The 20,782-nt window shown below is 31.1% G+C and overlaps 2 protein-coding genes across 2 annotated transcripts; both read left to right on the top strand.

Moving 5' to 3' along the window:
* Nucleotides 1-373: 373 nt before the first annotated feature.
* Nucleotides 374-2,327, top strand: LOC114397590 (probable acyl-activating enzyme 5, peroxisomal). The gene has a single exon (XM_028359704.1). The coding sequence runs from the start codon at nt 471-473 to the stop codon at nt 2,118-2,120; it is 1,650 nt and encodes a 549-aa protein (XP_028215505.1). The 5' UTR covers nt 374-470; the 3' UTR covers nt 2,121-2,327.
* Nucleotides 2,328-16,216: 13,889 nt separating this feature from the next.
* Nucleotides 16,217-18,068, top strand: LOC114397583 (probable acyl-activating enzyme 5, peroxisomal). The gene has a single exon (XM_028359691.1). It carries the CDS (start codon nt 16,288-16,290, stop codon nt 17,953-17,955), a length of 1,668 nt encoding a protein of 555 aa, XP_028215492.1. The 5' UTR covers nt 16,217-16,287; the 3' UTR covers nt 17,956-18,068.
* Nucleotides 18,069-20,782: the final 2,714 nt, after the last annotated feature.

Genomic DNA, 20,782 nt, shown 5'->3' with positions numbered 1-20,782 from the left:
TCTCTTTCTTCTATTAATACATTAAACATTCCCCTTTATTCACTGTTTATTATAAAATAAATACATTGTAGCTTTACACTATAATACTCATTTAATATTTTTTATTTTTCTTTATCTATTTATTATATTACATAATCTATCTTGACGTAGCCTAATATATGCCCAAAAACGTTTTTTTTTTTAATTTTTAAACCATAATTCCATAGTTTGGGCTTGCAAAGAAATAAATTATGCACCAAATACTCAGTCAAAGAGAATCGAAGATCTCCTTAGAATAGGAGTACGAATCAATTACATTTTATATTCTTTAAGATATTAAATAGTATTTTACATACTCATTGTCAAATTTTCCTTGATATGGTTAGGATTATTTCTTTATTTTCTCAAGATAGGAAGATAATAATACTATATATTTCTCCCACATTTCTGTGTCCCATCAAGCCAGTCCCTATTCCTATCTTGTTCTGATTATGGAACAGCTGAAGCCAAGTGCTGCTAACTCTTCCCCTCTCACTCCCCTCGGCTTCTTGGACAGAGCAGCCACCGTCCACGGCGACGTCCCTTCCGTTGTTTATAACAACACCACCTTCACGTGGTCCCAGACGCGCCGCCGATGCCTCCAGCTGGCCTCCGCCCTCTCCTCCCTTGGTATCCGCCGCGGCAGCGTCGTCTCCGTCGTGGCCCCCAACATCCCCGCCATGTACGAGCTCCACTTCGCCGTCCCCTTCGCCGGCGCAATCCTGAACAACATCAACACCCGCCTCGACGCCCGCACCGTCTCCGTCATCCTCCGCCACGCGAACTCCACGCTCGTCTTCGTCGACTGCGCCTCACGCGACCTCGTCCTCGAAGCCCTATCCCTCTTCCCTGAAAATCAAAGTCAACGCCCAACCCTAATTCTCATCACAGACGAAACCATCGAGAAAGCCTCACCCACCGTCGATTTCCTCGACACATACGAGGGGCTTGTAAGCAAGGGCGATCCGGGATTCAAGTGGGTTCTACCGAACTCCGAGTGGGACCCGATCGTACTTAACTACACTTCAGGAACGACGTCGTCTCCCAAAGGCGTTGTCCACTGCCACCGTGGAACGTTTATTGTTGCAGTGGACTCTCTTATTGATTGGGCGGTTCCGAAGAACCCGGTTTATCTCTGGACGCTTCCGATGTTCCACGCTAACGGCTGGAGCTTCCCGTATGGGATTGCTGCCGTGGGTGGAACTAATATCTGTGTCCGCAAGTTCGACGCTGAGATTGTTTACTCTCTCATAAAACGCCATCACGTGACTCACATGTGCGGCGCGCCGGTGGTGCTCAACATGTTAACCAACGCGAACTCCCCGTTGGAGAAACCGGTTCAGATCCTCACCGCCGGAGCGCCGCCTCCTGCGGCGGTGCTCTTCAGAACAGAGGCTTTGGGGTTTGTCGTGAGTCACGGGTATGGTTTGACTGAGACCGGAGGATTGGTGGTGTCATGCGCGTGGAAGGGGGAGTGGAACAAGTTGCCGGCAACGGAGAGGGCTCGGCTGAAGGCGAGGCAAGGGGTGAGAACGGTTGCAATGGCGGAAGTCGACGTGGTGGGTCCCACCGGGGAGAGCGTGAAGCGTGACGGGGTTAGCATCGGAGAAGTTGTGATGAAAGGAGGGTGTGTGATGTTAGGCTACCTAAAAGACCCTTCGGGAACAGCAAGTTGTTTCAAGAACGGTTGGTTCTACACCGGAGATGTTGGTGTGATGCATGAAGATGGGTACTTGGAGATCAAAGATAGGTCAAAGGATGTTATAATCAGTGGCGGCGAGAATTTGAGCAGCGTGGAGGTGGAGTCGATATTGTACGGGCATCCGGCGGTGAACGAGGCGGCGGTGGTGGCGAGGCCGCACGAGTATTGGGGAGAGACGCCGTGCGCGTTTGTGAGCTTGAAAAAAGGGATAAAAGAGAAAGAGAAACCCACTGAGAAGGACATAATTGAGTATTGTAGGGACAACATGCCGCATTATATGGTTCCCAAAACGGTTGTTTTCAAAGACGAGCTTCCTAAGACATCTACGGGGAAGATACAGAAGTTTGTGCTGAGACAAATCGCCAAGGAGATGGGGTCCTTCACGCAAAGTCGAATGTGAATTACTCTCCAATAGTTTATGGCATGCTTGGCATCAAGTTCCTATTGTATTATCACCTAGTAAAGTTTATGTATAGTAAGAGTTTAATTAGTGGTGTATTTTGATTATAGATTATTGTGTGGTGGAGAATTGTTTATTATATTGTACCCAAATTCAACTCTTCTTATCTTTACGTGGAATGAAAATTTTTAAAATGGATTAGGCTTACTTTAATTGTTTTAAAATAGACAAACAATGAAAGGTGAATAATGCATGGTACTGACATTCGAATGTTCATATTTGTTCTCCTCTCTTAAAGATGATTCGACATTTCTAGCAATCCTCGTGCATAATTATCTATCAATTATATATGGGTAAAAACTTTCATTATTCTTAAACAAAACCACCGAACTTACAATCATAAACGTTAGTTTAATTAGGCGTAAATGATCACATTTGTGTATTTTAAATAAACTTAAAGATCAAATTAATTTTTTTAAAAAATTTAGAATCAAATTAAATCTTTTAAAATAATTTAAGAATTAAATTGATGATTAAAAAAATTTCTAACTTGTTTTAGGGATAATATATACAGTAATTTAAGGTAACTTGATTTTTTTTATAAAAAAAAACTTGTTTCTCTCTCATCTTTCATTTTTACACTTATCATTGCATCTTTTTTTTCTTGTTTTGGCCTACTATCGTCAAGCCATGTCCATGCCACGGACAGCACAATAACAATTCAAACCCAATGATTGTGATTTACATTAAAGAGAATGTATAACAAAATTAGTAAAAAGAAATGATGAATCATGATGAGCAATTGGCGACCCCGACTCTATTTTGCAATCCGACTGTATCACACCGTACTGTGCCTTGCGAAGGCATTGGAGGCAGCTCCGGACCCAAACACAGAGATGCTCTGATCGAAATCAAAAGCTTTGTCTGGCAAACTCACTCCTGAGTGTGGTGAAGAACTTGGCTGGTGAACGTGGAAGCACCGCAGTTTTATCCTTGGAAAATTTTAGCCTTTTAGGATACGTGAGAGATAAGAAATGACAGACAATTAATGAAGAGGGACAAATGAGTGGAACAGGGTAAGATATAGAATAATTTTTTATTTTTAATTTTAAAATTATATATTAAATTATTATAAGCTTAATTGCAAAAATAATTCACTTATTTATTTTAACTCACTAAATTGATCATCCTGTAATTTAATTTACAAATTAAGTCTTTTTCTTTTTTTCAATCTAACTCTAATCCTAAAATTAGACGTTGAATATTAATGGGTAACGTTGATTGTTACATGTCAAAATATTCATTTACCGTCAACTTTTTCACTAATAATTAATGTTCAATTTTGGAGTTGGAGACTCAAATAGTCAAATTGAAAATAAAAAATAAGAAACTCAATTGGTGAATTAAATTATAAGAAGATTGATTTAGTGAGTTGGGATAAATAGAGAGACTATTTTTGCAATTAAATCATTGCTATAATATCCTTGAAATGAATGGAAATGAGTGATTTTATGGTCCAAATATTTGTGTGTTGGTTGCCGATGCACTTATACTTTAAAAAAAGTGAGTGTATTAGCAAATCCCTATATATAGAGAGAAGGTATGTACCTCCCTGACTTTTTCAATTGGATGACCAATTCAGTCCTACTCTCATAATGTTTATGCACTCAAGACTGTAGGATTACGTACTCTTTCAACCCTCTCGGTAGGACTCTATTGGATGATCCCCTTGGTCTTGGTCTCTTTATGCTTACGCACTCGAGACTATGGGGCTATGTACTCCTGTGGTCCTCTCGATTGGACTCTGTCAAATGACTCACTTCGTCTGAGTCTCTTCGTGCTTAAGAGACTCTGCAGATGTGTACCTTCTGGCTCTCTTAGTACATATTTAGTCTTTTTGCGCCACAACACTTGTGGTTGAGAGGATGTGTACCATTCTATTTTTATTGGATCGACTTATTTAAGGCCTATTTACTTAGATGCCAAACAATCTAACTCAAATACAACATTATTATATAACTCATACTAGACCTAAAAGATAAGACAAGTTACACTTTTGCACTTTAATATTTCTGGATTATGTATCTTTTTTCTAAGGCGTCATCTAGGACAAGAACTACATAGATATTAAAAAATATCATAAGTCAAATTTAATAAAACAATATCTTCAATATATTAAAAATAAATTTTATAAATATAATTATTATAAGTCTTGGGTGGACAGCCTATCGAGCTATTTTTGAATATCAATCACCATGTTGATTTATTGGATAATAAGTTTGTCAATTTTCAAAGGTTCCTTCAATCGAGTTTTATCTTTCAATTAATCTTACTAGAGAAGAAACAAGACACGCTTTCGAATGGATCAAGCCTAATCGATCTTCGGGCTATCATCTAAGGGTCTTTCTTTGGCATTGATGGACCCAACGGTGTGTAAGACATAAAATAATTTTTAATAGAAATATTTTATTTTAAATGATAATTTATTTAGTAGGTGTATTTTTGCTAATATAGGCATACTTTTCTAACATGAGATTTCTTTGCTTTATAAAAAATAAGTTAAATTATAAATTTAGTCTTCCTATTATTAAATTAAGACAGTCTTTTTATTTTAAAAAAAATAAAAAAAATACACTTATGTAAAAAAGATTAAATGAAATAAAAAATAAAAAGGAGTCTAAATAGGAATTGAACTCTTGACATTTGACATTTTATTTATAGACAGGATAATAAACCATCAATACACTTAATTAAGTTAACTATATTAACAATTATTTTCTACTAATGCGAAAAAGACATTTCTTGCCTAAATTTGGAAGTTACCTATATATGTAGTTTTGTGTAACTTGTTTTCAAATATGTAAATGCTCTTGGAAGTTAAAATAAATGTTGTAGTAGTTTAAAATAATTGAGGGTAAAAATAACAAAAAGAAAGATGACATTAAATAATGTTATTTCCTTTATAATAGTTATAGATGTATCATTAGTTAAGACTTATTAATTTTTTAATTTTTTTTATCAAAATTTATAATTAAAATATATTTAATATATAAACCTTTTTAGTTTTATTTTATATCAATCTATATGTTTTTATTTTGAATAGTGTACATATTTTTATTTTACCAATTTATAATTAAATTTCATATATTAATTTGCAAATTATTTAGATAATTTTTTAAATTGATTTTAATATACAAATTATTTTTGTTCTAATAATTGACATAAAATTAAAAAATATTTATATATTAAATATTTTTTAAAATATAAATTTTGATAATTTGAAAAAAAAATAATCTTAAATAATAATACATAGAAAATAATATTAATGTAATTAACTAAATAAAACACATATCTTATTTATTGCTCTCTTTATTTATAAAGGATTATTAGTTGAATTTCCATTAAGATATTTTTTTATTTTTTATTTTATTTAATCTTTTTTTACATAAGTATTATGTAAATTGTGTACATAAATTTCATATCACATCAAAGTCAAACATTTGTCTTTGGATGGTTAACTTACGCAAGAATTAAAATTATTTATGTTTTAAAATAGAGAGACAAAATATCTTGATTTAAAAATATGAGGACCAAAATCATAAGAGAACTAAAATTATAATTTAACTTAAAAACTAATAATAAATATTTTTTTAGGTGAGCTTAAAGCTTGAATTTTAATTATTTCATCCTTGTGTTGAAGTTGCTTCCGCACCCTTATTCTGTTTTTTACAAAGATAAATTTGTGACAACTTGAAAAAGTGCTACGAATTTTGAAGATTATTCTAGTGAAAATCCTTTTATTGCAGTAGTAAAGGAAGAAATGAAGAGAAGGAGTTTACATATATGGAACAAAATTAATGTTAAGTTATACATGACATTGAAAAAAGACATGTAGAATAGCTAGACATAAAGGATCAACATTTTTTTTGTTAGCAAATAACATGTATGTGTACAATGGCTACACATACACCTATGTGACCCGCACTAGTTACAACTATTAATATTAGAAGGACAATAAGTAGTCTCTTTGATATCAAATATAAACAACATTTTTTTAATTTTTTTTAAATATAAGTAAATTTTAATTAACAAAGTCTTATTTAATGAGACTATTCTTAAAATATATTTTATTTAATAAGATTAAAAAAATTAATATTTGATATCAAGTTTCAATGATAAGTAATTTAAAAAAGTTATTTTTTAATTAAAAATAACACAATTTAATAAAATTAACTAATTTTCATAATAAATATAAAATACATCTTTTTTTTTTCTTCTTTATATAATCAAGACCCAAGAGAATAACACTTAACCATCATTTTGAAACTAAGCCACCAACAACTACTGCCCCTACAAAGAGAAAGGATTAGACACATGGATGACAAAAAACATACCTCCCACCCAACATGGACGTGTCCATAAGAGGTCTTAAATAAATCTTTTAATTGAGTTTCACTTTAATACAATTGGTCAATTTTATTTTAATTTTTTAATTATATTTGTTAATTAAATTTTAAGAATGATACAATTTTAACATTTCATTCTTTAGTAACTTATTTAATCATGGTCTTATAACATAGTTTATCTCAAATTAAATTTAAAAAAATGTAATCTTTAAATTTTTTTTCAACAATCATGATAATAATTACAAGAAGTAATAATAATATTTTATAAACCTTACATGCATTAAAAAATGATTTTTTAACTTAATTTAATACTTTTATTAACACACTAATTCCTTTTGTTAGTAATTCTTTTACTAACTTTAATTTAGAAAAAAAAAATATCTACATTACTAACATCAAATTGATACTCACTAAAACTTAAATTCACACAGCAAATATGCACATGTATAATTGAACATTATTAATTTTCATAGTATATTAGCATGTGTCATGCAAAAAATGCTTATTATATATATAATTATTATATAAAATATTATATTATAATTACAAAATTTATCAAACAAGTATTTTGAGCATATAATTATATTTTAATGTACCATAAGTTATTTAAGTTGTTAAATAAAGTTACTTTTAATTATTAATAATTTTTTAAGAAAAAAATTGAATTCAACTTAAAAATAAAGATGAAAAAGATGGATTATGTAACAAATATTATTAATTATTATTATTTTTGATATTTTTTTCTCTTTGAATTAATCCATCTTTTTCATTGTGAGAAAAGAATTAACAAAAAATTTAAAAACATTTTTGTTAAGGACTTTTTTAAAATGTTCTTATGAAATAATAATTCTTAGAAATATTCTCACTTAATATAGTTATTCTATTTTATATTTAGAGAATAATTTTTTAATAAAAAATTAAATACAAATAATATAATAAATTTAATTATCTATAATTTAAAAATATATAAAAATTCAATAACTTAAAAGAAGTCCAAGACAATCATGTCCCCAACAAAATGATAACCAAATAAATGTAATTTGACCATGCATTAAGTGCTGGAATGACTCCGGTAATGCCATGATGGGGTGTGGTTATAATTAATCTATAAAACTATTTCGGTTGGACAACAGAATATTTAACATTAGCTATATAATTGTCTGAATAAAGGACCAACATTTAGGACTTAATTAGGAGGGAGAGAAGATGACTAGAGGAGAAGAGAATTTAGCCTGAACTTCTAAAACATTTAATCCTACTAAATACAAATTGGGGCCAGATTTTGAGGAACATTTTTCATACTAAGCTCTTCAATTTTCCTCTTAGCAAAAATGCAATAATAGGTGGTGGTGACAAGAGAAAGTTATGTGAATTTCATATAACGAACAATCATGACAAGTGCTTCACATTGACTACCTAGGCAAATAGAAAAATTAATTAAAGGATATTTGAGGAGTTTCATATGATCAAGTCAGATTTCATAGGTATGTTTGGAGAATAAGTGTTTAAATTACTCCGTAAATGGATTATAGGAACAATCGTACTTAGAATAGGGTGAAGCAAGCAAATTTCTTTGCTCGAGAGAAAATTCGGAGAACTAGAGAAGATGATTAACCGAAGGTTTTATTTTACACGAGGAAATGCTGATAGGGACCATTGATTCATACACAAGAATCAATCACAACACGGTGGATGGGTCAAAGTGTATTCGTGATACACCATTTATAAATGGGTAAGGAAAAGAAATATCCTAAAAAAAATAGTTAACAAAATATACGAATAGATGAAGATCTAGAAATTTTATTAGATTTATTTTTATTTTTGGGATTGGTCAAACAATAATTTGTCAACAGAAAATATGATCATTAAAGATTTTTTTCTTTCGTCAATGGTCACATTTTCTGATACTCAAATAGGATACTTGCTTATCTCACACTGGGTAGCTATGTTTCCCATCTCATTGCCTATTATTCATTGATCTACAGTGGCTAACATTGTAATAATAATAATGTTTTTTTCCCCCTTACATAACGAAGTTGGATCTGGGTTTAGTAATGTGAATAACTTACTTTAAGATTGTAACTAATAATTATCAATGGTGTTCCTAATTTGGTGATAATCATAAGTCTTGGGCAACCTATGTTCTGCGACTTGCTTGAGAATATTACAATATAAATATTAATGAAGAGCCTTCGTCCGCCTCGTCTACCACCTCGCCAACTCCATCGAGATCAAGTTCACTTGCACCATCACCAGCGCCGGCGCCAGCGAGTACCACATCGACGAATCCCTCGTCAATTGGGTGACCTACAACAACAGACTCAAGTCCCTAGCCATTCTCGTTAAAGCTCGCAATTTCTTTGTCTTTCAGGTTCTGCTTCGTTTCTTTTCCCCATTTCTGTGCAATTAACTTTTATTGAAGCTCTATTGTTTTGCTTCTCCAAAAGCTTATGTGAATATAGGTTTCCTTGGAGAAGCACTGTTTTACTTTTATATCCCTGAAAAATGCTAAAGTGGGATAGTTTCTATTGTTACACTATACAAAGATAAATTCCCAAAAATAAATAATAATTACTCTAAAAATCATGGCATTCGTAATTCATAATTAACAATAAAAAGTCATAATAGTGACCTTAAGCAAAACATACAACTAAATTTCAACAAAGGTCAAATATTCGGTTTCTTAGATAGGAATCATCAATCATCATCTTTAAAATCTAAGGCTTCTTCTTTATCATTTTCACTACTATTATGGTTGTACATTTCATTTTGGAAATTGAAATCCGAAGAATAGCCCCCTAAAAAAGCCTTAATTATCTATTCAAAGGACTTTTCTGGAAACAACTCACAGAACCACTATCCTGTCTGCTGCAGCTGCTTCTTGGTCCGCTACAGCTGTTACACTGAAACCCTTCACTATGGCGGCACTTGTAGCTGCTAGGGGCCACTCTGCTCCGGCACTAAAACAATGCTATTTTAAACTATGAAGCACAGAACATGACATAGACACCGAGACACAGCTAAAATCTAAAACATAAGACATGGGGACACGACATATGTGATGCCTAAACCAACAGCTGTGGCTTTGTTATATGGACAGCAACAACAGCAGACTTCTCATGAGAATATGGGCAGTGGAACTGAGAAAATTGCTCTCATTTTCAATATGGGTGCTGGTTATTGTGATGTTGTTGTCACTGCTACAACGGGTGGAGCATCACAGATTAAAGCCTTGGCAGGAAGTACCATTGGTGGTGAAGACTTGCTTCAGAATATGATGCATCATCTGCTACCAAATTCTGAAAATCTATTTAAGAACCATGGGGTCAAAGAAATTAAACAGATGGGCGCTGTCAGCAGTTTCGCGCCAAAGTACAAGAACCTGACCGAAGCTCAGAATGTTTCACTTCTGTTATACCACGCGACTCCCGTATACGAGTCACTGCATATGCTCAAGTCCAGCAACGAAATCATGAGCACTCTGGCCACAGAGGGAGCGGCGAACAAGTACAACTTCACGGTACAAAGTGAAGGGAAAGACGTGAACCTCAAGACCAAAGTCAACACTAAAATTGTCAATAATGTATATTACAGTAAGATTATTTTGTAACATTTATATAAAAATAGGAATTATTTTTTACATTTCAATAGAATATGGACTAATTTACAAAATGACTATAAGGATCAAAATATCTATTCATTCTTTTTTTTTTTATTTTGAAAAAGTCAAATCTTGAATACATTGGATCTGTTTGGAATTGATGTAAATTTTTAGTTTTTGATTTTTCAAATGTAATTTTTAAAACAAAATAAATTTGATAAAATGAAGTTAAAATAGCTTTTAATTTTTTTAAAACTTTTATATTTACTTTCAAAACAAAATAATTCTTTTTTAAATTTGATTTTTAATTTTAAACATAATTTAACTATAATCCTTCCGACTAGAATCACTATCACAACCATCAATACTACCACTACAAGAATACCGACAGTCAAAGTTTCAGTCATGCAATTTTACCGACCAAATAGCCACAGAAAAAAATTGTTGGTAACAAGCTTGTGCGGTTAAGGGATTGATTGAATAAAATACATTAATTGTTCTAATATTATCTTTAATTTCTGTATAAACAAAATTGGTATGTAATATGACCGACAGATTATTATCGATTAACTTTTCCGATGGATATCTCCATGTCAAATTATTGGCAGACATGTCCATGAAAAATTACCGAAAAATATTTTTATGGAAAACTACCGACCGATTTTTTTGTGAGAGCACCGATTGATTTTTTAGTGGGAAATTATCGACAGATCTTTTCAGTGAGACTTTTTTTTTTTTACCATGGTAGTTTTGGGGGACTTTAGCATGTATTATGCTACGCTTCGCACTAATATTATTAATAATATTCATTTTGCTTTTGAAAAAAAATAGTAACTAATTTATTCTTGAGATCCAAACCAAGAATAGGAAGACATCCCCATCTTCTTACATCAAAGGAATTGAGGAGCTGGCAATGAAGATCCTGGAATAGAGAGGGAGGACGTTGGACAATAACCCAACTTTGAATTCATGGGCCTGTACTGGCAGTCTCAAAAAACCTTCAATGATTTTATCCATTTCAACCTGCACCATATTGTTATGTATCCCACTGCGACATCTCAACACATTTTTTTTTCTGGTCAAATGTAACCTTAATCATAATATAATTGTGGTCAAATTAGTAATAATTAAACTTATGTTTTAAAACTAATATATAACGGTTTAAGTAATAAAATAATAAAAAAAACTATGAAAAAATAGGATACAAAAAATTGTAAATTAATAAAGAAAGACTAAATTAAATTATACTATCTCTCATCTTTTATATAAGAAATAAGAAAAATATTTTTTAAGAAACAAAGCACGTTAAAGAATTATCTCTTAAAAAATAATCATATCTTAAATTATTTAATATCATGGGTAGTCTTAAAATAAAATTAAAATTTATGAGAAACTAATTAATCTAATTACTTTTATTTATTTTAATAAATTAGGTAATTGTTTCTTATAGACTAGAGTATTTTTTTTAAGATTAGTATGTTTTATATGATAATAATTAATAATAAAATAATTGAAACTTTTAAATATATATTTGATTTATTTTAAAATATTTTGAATTAAATTAAAAAAATTATTTTGAATTGGTTCAAATTGGTTTGATGCACCAGTTCTGAAGCACTTCAGTTTTTTGCACTAGACAGACCGATCACCTGTCTGGTTCCTAGTTGAATAGGTAGAACCAACTGATTTGGTTTAGTTTTAAAAAATATGCTTATTTTCTTCCACAAAATTTAAATATAGACTATTTAAGAATTCTAACTATCCTTATGTAATTATCCTTCGATATATATATATATATATATATATATATATATATATATATATATATATAAAATTAAATTATGTGTCAAATATAGTAAAATAGCACCTTCCAATATATAAAAAATAAATTTTAAAAATTTAACCGTTAAATTGAAATTTTTGATAAAATATATTATATTTGAAAAGTTAAATAAAAAGTAAAAAAAATTAATATTTTATTATTCAATTATATATAATTGTCCTCTAAGTATTGGAACTAAAGTTGGGTATACGAGCAAGTACGCCTGCTTAAGAATGTGCCTGCCCGTTAAGCCATGTTATACGGGTAATTTATTAGAATAGATTAAAAATTAAAACTAATTATTATTATGGGATGATCGAAAAAATATTTATCAAAATAAGTCATTTTTGTCACATAAAAAAGTAAGAATTGTCATCCTTTTAAACTGTATTTTGTTAAGTATCTAATCTCAATTAAGTCGATGTTAAATATTCATATTTAATGATTAAATTAGAGTTAGTCAAGCTGATGAAGATATATATAAATTAATCATTCATATTCGTCTTATATTGATCAGACTACTTATAATAAATATAAATGTATAATTAATTAGGAAAAAAAATACATATTATTAGTAATCAAGAATGTAGCAATAAAAATATGAATGTTAATTAATTTCTTTTTATAACGAAGAATAAAATAATACAAGTATATATTTTGGTATTGCTATGATATACTACATGATAGATAAAAATCTTTATTTTTTTTCTCTGATACTTCTCTGTATATGTTATTGTTGTTTAATATTGAATGAAAGTTTTGACTTTAAAAAAAAAAATAAAAAATATCTTTTTGAGAAAAAAATCATTTAAATCTCAATTTTTATATATAATATTTTTTCAAAATTCATATGTACACAATTCTTTCAAGTATTTCAATGACATCATTTTTAGGCTTCAATTTATTTATATTATATATTTGTACTATAACAAACGAGATTTCTTTAGTCATGATTTTATTTTATCCAAATCAAAAAATTTACAACAATTCACATATTACTCAAACAATTGAATTAGACTTTTATGGTAAAATACATTATTTTATTAAACAAATATATTTTTAAAGAAGGAAAATTAAAATTATAGTTATAACATTGTTTGAATTATTGTTTAATATTTCATTATATAATTGTATTTCATTGTGAACTTTATAATTATAATATACTCTTCATTTTTTACTTATACTTTATAATCTTAACTAAAAATTGAAATAAAGATTAACAAAATACATAGGAATGAAAATAAAATATGGGAGAGTTTATTTAAACTTATTTCTTAAAAAGTTTTTTTAATAACTTGATTAACACTAAATTGTGTAAAAATATTATTAAATAAGAATATTTAGCGTTGACTAGTAGGAGAGAGAGCTTTCGAGGGTGACTCTTATGCTAGGGGAAAAAAAAAATACAAGATGCCACCTTGATGGTGCCTTTTACTTTTTAGGTGGAAAAAATTATTCATTTTAATAAATATTTTCTTGATCAACAATTAATTTTTCATTTTATTCCATTTTTGGTAAAAAAAAAAACCATCTAATAGAGTGTGGGGACAATTTCCAGTTAGTATGGGAACTAAAGTTAGGTAATCGATTATATAGTCGGGCCACCAGTCAAGATAAACGATCTTCATTTTATATATGTAGCTCGCAAGCTTACCACGTAACATCTGCCTGGGGCAACCGTCTGCACAAACAAGGAAACTAAAGCACAAAAAATAGAAACCCTAATTTGCACCACATATGGTATTATATTTGTGATTTTCATTTTCTCACAAGTACACTGGAGGATCCATGTTAATTATATGGTGTGGGGGCAAATTCCCTCGCATGTTTTTTCCTATATTTATACATGTGTAATAAAAAGAATCGCCCATAAGATATATATTTTTAAAATGAATGTTAAAAATATAAAATAATATTAATCTTACTATTTATCTTTTTAATTTTTTACACTATTGACCATAAAAAATCACAGAACATTTTCAAACTATAAATATGCATAACAGACAATTATAATTTCTAAAAATTTAATTATTTTAGATTTTTTTCATGACATTATATATTTTGGGAAAGTTTGTGATATTTTTTTAAAAAATATTATAAATTGTTTCTTATTCCTACTAAGAAATTTTTTGAATCTGTCACTGCACAATACTAAATTTCTGCCAAAAAAATGCAGGAATAATAAAAGGTGGACCAATCAATTACAGCAAATAATCAAGAAGTTTAGCCTGAGATTTTACCTTCCGAGGAAGCTCCAATTTTTTCATAACCACAAGTCCACAATCTATACATTGACCAACCATTCCGAAATTCCCACCATGCAAAATCTTTCTAAAGTAGTAAAGCGTGACCAAAATCAAACATAATGATGTGTGGAGTCACACATTACGTGTCGACATGATGAAATATGAGATTTCATGGGCTCAATAAGATTTTCTTATTTAAACATTTAAATATAAACACATGATTTCATAAAAAAAAACATTTTATTTTACAAAACAAGTAACATAATTTTCTTATTGAGCATGTTGAACATGTTGTGAATAAAATGAAGATGTTGAACATGTTGTGATTAAAATGAAGATAAACAAATAACATAATTTCATAAAAAATATCTTCATTTTTTTAATTACCACTTAAATAAATTGCAAACTTAAGGCATGTTTAACTTAAGGCATTTGAACATGTGAATTTTTTTGAAGTTTAATTTTTGTTTCATTGATGGTTTTTTTCTTATGTACATTAATTAAAAATGATAAATTAATTAGTAGTCTTTAAAATAAATTAAAAAAAAGCAGAAATGATTTAAAAAAATTAAATTGATAAAAAATACAGTACATTTCAATTATATAATATAGAGGAATTAAAATACTTCGATAATTAAGATGAGAAATACAAAGACATAAATAATAATAATAAAATGAGAATAACAATATATACTAACAAATACAAGTGAAACACAAAAATGACAAAACTAATTATACTTTGAAAGATGTAGTGTAATAAATGTGTCTTTATATTATTTTAAAATTTATTAAAATAATTAATTTTCTTAAAAATAAAAATTAAAAAAAAATTCACGTTGAGAATTTAAGTTAGGAAAACCTAACTTTACACTATGAATAATAAATATATATATGTTTTACTAAATAATAGGAGGATACGTATGATTTAGTATTTAATTAATTTTTTATGTATGTCTGGGGAAAAAAATTCGGGGATGCGGTGGCTCCGTCGGTTGTGCTTCAGTGCTTGTTTGGGTTGGAGATGTGGAGTAGTCAAATCTCAAATGTAACTTAAAATAAAACCCTAACCTGGAAAAAGCAACATTGTTGTTTTTTTGTTATTGATTAACACATTATTATTTTTTAATTAACTTAATTTAAAAAAGACTATGGACACAAACACATTAACAAGTGCATTAAACGGAACATGATAAAAAGCAGGGATCTTAAATTAATGGTCTACTAATATTAAGGCACATAGCTCGCGCGGGTTGCAGGTTATATAATCGAGCTACAGTATGTTAGACTTAGAGCCCAAATACCTAACTCTAATTGGAATGAACTTTTTGGGGGGGTAATTAAGCTAATTTTGAACATCTATCGATCACTCGGCGATCAACTTGTCAATTTTCAGGCACCTCATTACTACAACAAGGGCTTTTTACGACCCCACTTTACATCGAATGTTAAAAAGGTGAGGTAATAAAAACTGCGGTGACACTATTGTAATTTATTTGTAGTTGTCTAAAATACATTATTTCTATATTGGTTATATAAATAACCTGTGTAGAAATGTTTCATTATTAACCTTGTCTTCTAGAGTGACTTAATATAAAAAAAAATATTTCAAAATATAATTTTAACTTATTGAAGAATATTTTTTAAATAACATATCATCAATCAAAATAAAGATAGTTAAAATTTATTTATATTTAAGGTCACTGAATCTTTCTATTATTATTTTATATTATTGAATTCGGAGAGATTATTTATATTAGCAGTAACATATGCTAATATATTTTTTCCAGTCACTTATAAAATTAATTAAATTCTAAAAATAAAATCAAATGCTCTATGGTTTTTACTTTATGGTTCGTTCTAACCTGGCACTCCTCAGATCAAAATGCTAAGGTGACATTAATTTTATTTTATTATTTACATTTACTACTATTTATTTAAAATAATTAGAAATTCATCTTATGAAATATATATGCTATATATATATATATATATGTGGACACTTTCATGCAACAATCATACACACTCCATTTACACAATTATCTGTTCATTAATTCCACTGTGTGTGAGGGTGTGTCTTCCATAATCTCTCTTAATGGAACAGTTGAAGCCAAGTGCTGTTAACTCTTCTCCTCTCACTCCACTCACCTTCTTGGACAGAGCAGCCACCGTTTACGGCGATGTCCCTTCCGTTGTTTATAACGACACAACCTTCACGTGGTCTCAGACGCGCCGCCGATGCCTCCAGCTGGCCTCTGCCCTCGCCTCCCTCGGCATCGGCCGCGGCCACGTCGTCTCCGTCGTGGCCCCCAACATCCCCGCCATGTACGAGCTCCACTTCTCCGTCCCCTTCGCCGGCGCCGTCCTGAACAACATCAACACCCGCCTCGACGCCCGCACCGTCTCCGTCATCCTCCGCCACGCGAACTCCACGCTCGTCTTCGTCGACTTCGCCTCACGCGACCTCGTCCTCGAAGCCCTATCGCTCTTCCCCAGGCAACACACTCATCGCCCAACCCTAATTCTCATCACAGACAACACTGTCCAGGAAGAGAAAACCAAAACCTCACCCACCGTTGATAATTTCCTCCACACCTACGAGGGGCTTATGAGCAAGGGCGATCCGAACTTCAAGTGGGTCTTACCTAACTCCGACTGGGACCCTATGATTCTCAACTACACTTCGGGAACGACGTCGTCTCCGAAAGGCGTTGTCCACTGCCACCGTGGAGCGTTCATCAGCGCATTGGATACTCTTATCGACTGGGCTGTTCCGAAGAACCCTATTTATCTCTGGACGCTTCCGATGTTCCACGCTAACGGCTGGAACTTAACGTGGGGGATCGCTGCTCTAGGTGGCACCAATATTTGCGTCCGCAAGTTCGACGCTGGGGTTGTTTACTCTCTCATAAGGAACCATCACGTAACTCACATGTGCGGCGCACCCGTGGTGCTCAACATGTTAACCAACTCTGATAAGAGGCCATTGGAGAAGCCGGTTCAGTTCATCACAGCCGGAGCGCCGCCGCCTGCGGCGGTGCTCCTCCGAGCGGAGGAGTTTGGGTTTGTGGTGGGGCACGGGTATGGCTTGACGGAGACCGGCGGAATCGTGGTATCGTGTGCATGGAAAGGAAAGTGGAACAGGCTGCCGGCGACGGAGAGGGCGAGGCTGAAGGCGCGACAGGGGGTGAGAACTGTCGGCGTGACGGAGGTCGACGTGGTGGGTCCCACGGGGGAGAGTGTGAAGCGTGACGGAGTTAGCGTCGGGGAGATTGTTGTGAAAGGAGGGTGTGTGATGTTAGGGTACCTAAAAGACCCTTCAGGAACCGCGAGGTGTTTCAAGAACGGTCGGTTCTACACTGGGGATGTTGCTGTGATGCATGAAGACGGGTACTTGGAGATAAAAGATAGGTCAAAGGAGGTTATCATTAGTGGCGGTGAGAACTTGAGCAGCGTTGAGTTGGAGTCGGTGTTGTACGGGCACCCGGCGGTGAACGAGGCGGCGGTAGTGGCGAGACCTGACGAGTATTGGGGAGAGACGCCGTGCGCGTTCGTGAGCTTGAAGGCGGCGATAAAAGAGAAAGAGAAACTGACGGAGAAGGACATGATTCAGTATTGTAAGGACAACATGCCGCATTATATGGTTCCCAAAACGGTGGTTTTCAAAGACGAGCTTCCCAAAACGTCCACTGGGAAGATCCAGAAGTTTGTGCTCAAACAAATCGCAAACAACATGGGATCCCTCAAACATAGTCGAATTTGAACACTGTGATGGATATGTTTTTAGTTGATATACAAGCCAGCTGATCAGTTGCAATTTCCTATTGTATTATCGTTTTATCACTTTATCACCATCCACCATAATTAAATAATACTACTGGCTTAACCGTGTGTGTGTGTGTTTTTTTTTTTTTACTTTATACTTTCGAATTTTCATATATTTTATTTTTAAAGTATATATTTTGTGCATTTTGTTCTTAAATTAACTTAAGTTCGAAAATTATGTTCGTTGATTCTATGACGTGATTCTTTGGTGTTGACGTAGCTACATAATCGACGTAACTTTATATGATGCTAACGTGATGGTGTACATGCATGATGGCACTAGCATGGATTTATGAAAATACTGTTTTATTCTTGAGCTGAATTTTTCTCTTTACCCGACACATATTCTCCAGTTGGACAGTAACAGTAACTGCACAGTGTTTTCTTCATGCTAACAGAACTGTAGTAGCTTATACAAATTGGACATTAAATAACAATAGTTGATTTGACCCAAAACATTGGTAGAAATAATAAAGTTTAACAACCTGATTAATTTCCTAAGGACAACTAATAGCAATAAACATTTCATGTAATAAGATTTAAAATGTTAAAATGATAATAAGATTAATCAATAAATTAATGGTTGAGAAAAATTATATACATTTAGTTTTTATTTTTATTTTTTACATGATTTAATTTTACTATCAAAAGCAAAAAGATATTTAAATGAAATGGAGATTTACGAAAATAGCTATGGATCTAAGTTTATTAAATGATCATGTGATTTTTTTAAAAACTCAAATCATGCATTTTATTTTTAATTTTAATTTACTATAAATTTGAATAAGAACATATATTCACATTATCAGATAGTTTAATCAAGAATATATATATATATATATATATATATATATATATATATATATATATATTTGCTATATATTTGAATGTTTCAATTAGGAAAATGATAGAGGTTACAATTAACTTAAATTAATTTATATTTTTTATGAATTAAAAATAAACAAAATTGATAACTTGGTAAACGTTTACAATAGTTAAAAAAATTCTATAAATTTAATAAATTGATTATCAATTTATCATGTAAAATCAAAATAAAAAACATTAAATGATTTAATTGATTATAATCAGAATACATACTCGTCATGACCTTAATTACTATTTAAAAAATATAATCAGAATAAGTACTATTAAAAAATCAGTATTACCATAATTAATATTATTTTATAGCTTTATGAATTAAAAAGTAAAATGAAATTCCAATGATATATCGGGGAGAAAAGAATTAATGTGGTATTGAAAAAATTTCAAATGGATGATAATCTTTTTTATGTTAAAAATTTGGATGTGAAAAAAGGGAGAATTTGAAATTATTCAGAGGAAAAGGAAAAAGAAAGTTCAAAAAAAGAGGAGGAATAAAAAACCAAAATAGTATATATATATATATATATATATATATATATATATATATATATATATATATATATATATATATATATATATATTTATAATTCAATGGGTTAGATTCACTTATTTTTTGTTAATCTTTTACTTTTTCTTGAATAATCAATATCACTTATGTTTCTATTGTAATAAAAGATTAATTATGATTTTAAGTATGAACAATTCCTATTAAATATTAAATAAATAAATGGCCCAATCATTTATTAAAAGTCAATCTTCAATAGAAGAGAAGGTTTCTTTGAAACACTTATTTATTTCTATTTCAGTATAAGGTGTCTCTTTCTTTCATTTCAAAAAAATTATATAATTTCTATTTTAAAATTCAAAGGTAGGGCATTTCCCATTTTTATAGGAACTTCTACTAGAAATAATGGTATCTCCAATTATAGTCCCTATAGGGTGTAAAATATATTTTTTCTCACCATCCCTATAGTGTATGTGACAAGTGTATGCTATTGGCTAAAGATCAACAATCTATTCGCCAATCTAATAAATTCTCTTCTTGCTAACAATTCTTCTTAACGAAAGGAATATCTCATTCATTTTATTTGGGGATCTTGAGTAAAGGCCTCATCATCCAGCTAAGGCTGAGATCTCGATGCTGTTATAATTAAACCTAAAAAAATTACAGGATAAAATAGTAATCTAATTTTTAATACTTCAACTCATCTAATAGACATTCTTTGGAACACAATGATTCATTTAGTAACTTACGTTACATATTTTCATTTGAGTAACTTCATCCCAATTTTCAAATAGAGCAAAACATGAATTAAGAAAATTTATCATTTAAGATATTTCTTTACAAATTAATTTTATTAAGAATAAAGTTTACAACCACATGCATAAAGCCACGAGTGATATGGATGCATGCCTTGAAGGTAAAGGGTCGGCGGCTAGTACTCATGATGCTTCACATATTAATACTCCCAAGGATTTTTGTAGTGTGGATAATACTAATGTGAAGGGAATAAAGACTAAAGAAAGGGTCCAAGGATTGTCTGCTAGGCAAAAACGTGGCATTGAGAAGAGAAGGAAAAAACAAAAAGTTACACAAGAAGATGAACCTTCTTTGCAAAACTTTAATTATGGATTGCCTTCATTTCATTCTGGTCAGGTTTTTACTTTTATCATTTATCTGATGTAAGTATTTTACGTGTTAATTTTTAATCAAGTTATTTAATTTATGTACAAAATTTTCATTTTGACCAAATTCATGTTAATTAGGTATCCACGGATGTTTCGAGCAATATCCATAAAGACACAAGCTAGTCACAACAAGAGCATGATGGAATTGTTGCAAGTCATATAAGTGAATGTAGCATTTCCTTTTATCTTCTTAG

The sequence above is a fragment of the Glycine soja genome, chromosome 2 (assembly GCF_004193775.1).
Source record: "Glycine soja cultivar W05 chromosome 2, ASM419377v2, whole genome shotgun sequence".
Classification (NCBI taxonomy): Eukaryota; Viridiplantae; Streptophyta; class Magnoliopsida; order Fabales; family Fabaceae; genus Glycine; species Glycine soja.
Note: the sequence above shows the minus strand (reverse complement) of the source record. Positions and strands in the feature narration are given on the sequence as shown.

What these genes read in the sequence shown, in the direction of transcription:
- LOC114397590 (XM_028359704.1), top strand. Translation starts at nt 471, where the DNA reads ATGGAACAGCTGAAGCCAAGTGCTGCTAACTCTTCCCCTCTCACTCCC.
- LOC114397583 (XM_028359691.1), top strand. Translation starts at nt 16,288, where the DNA reads ATGGAACAGTTGAAGCCAAGTGCTGTTAACTCTTCTCCTCTCACTCCA.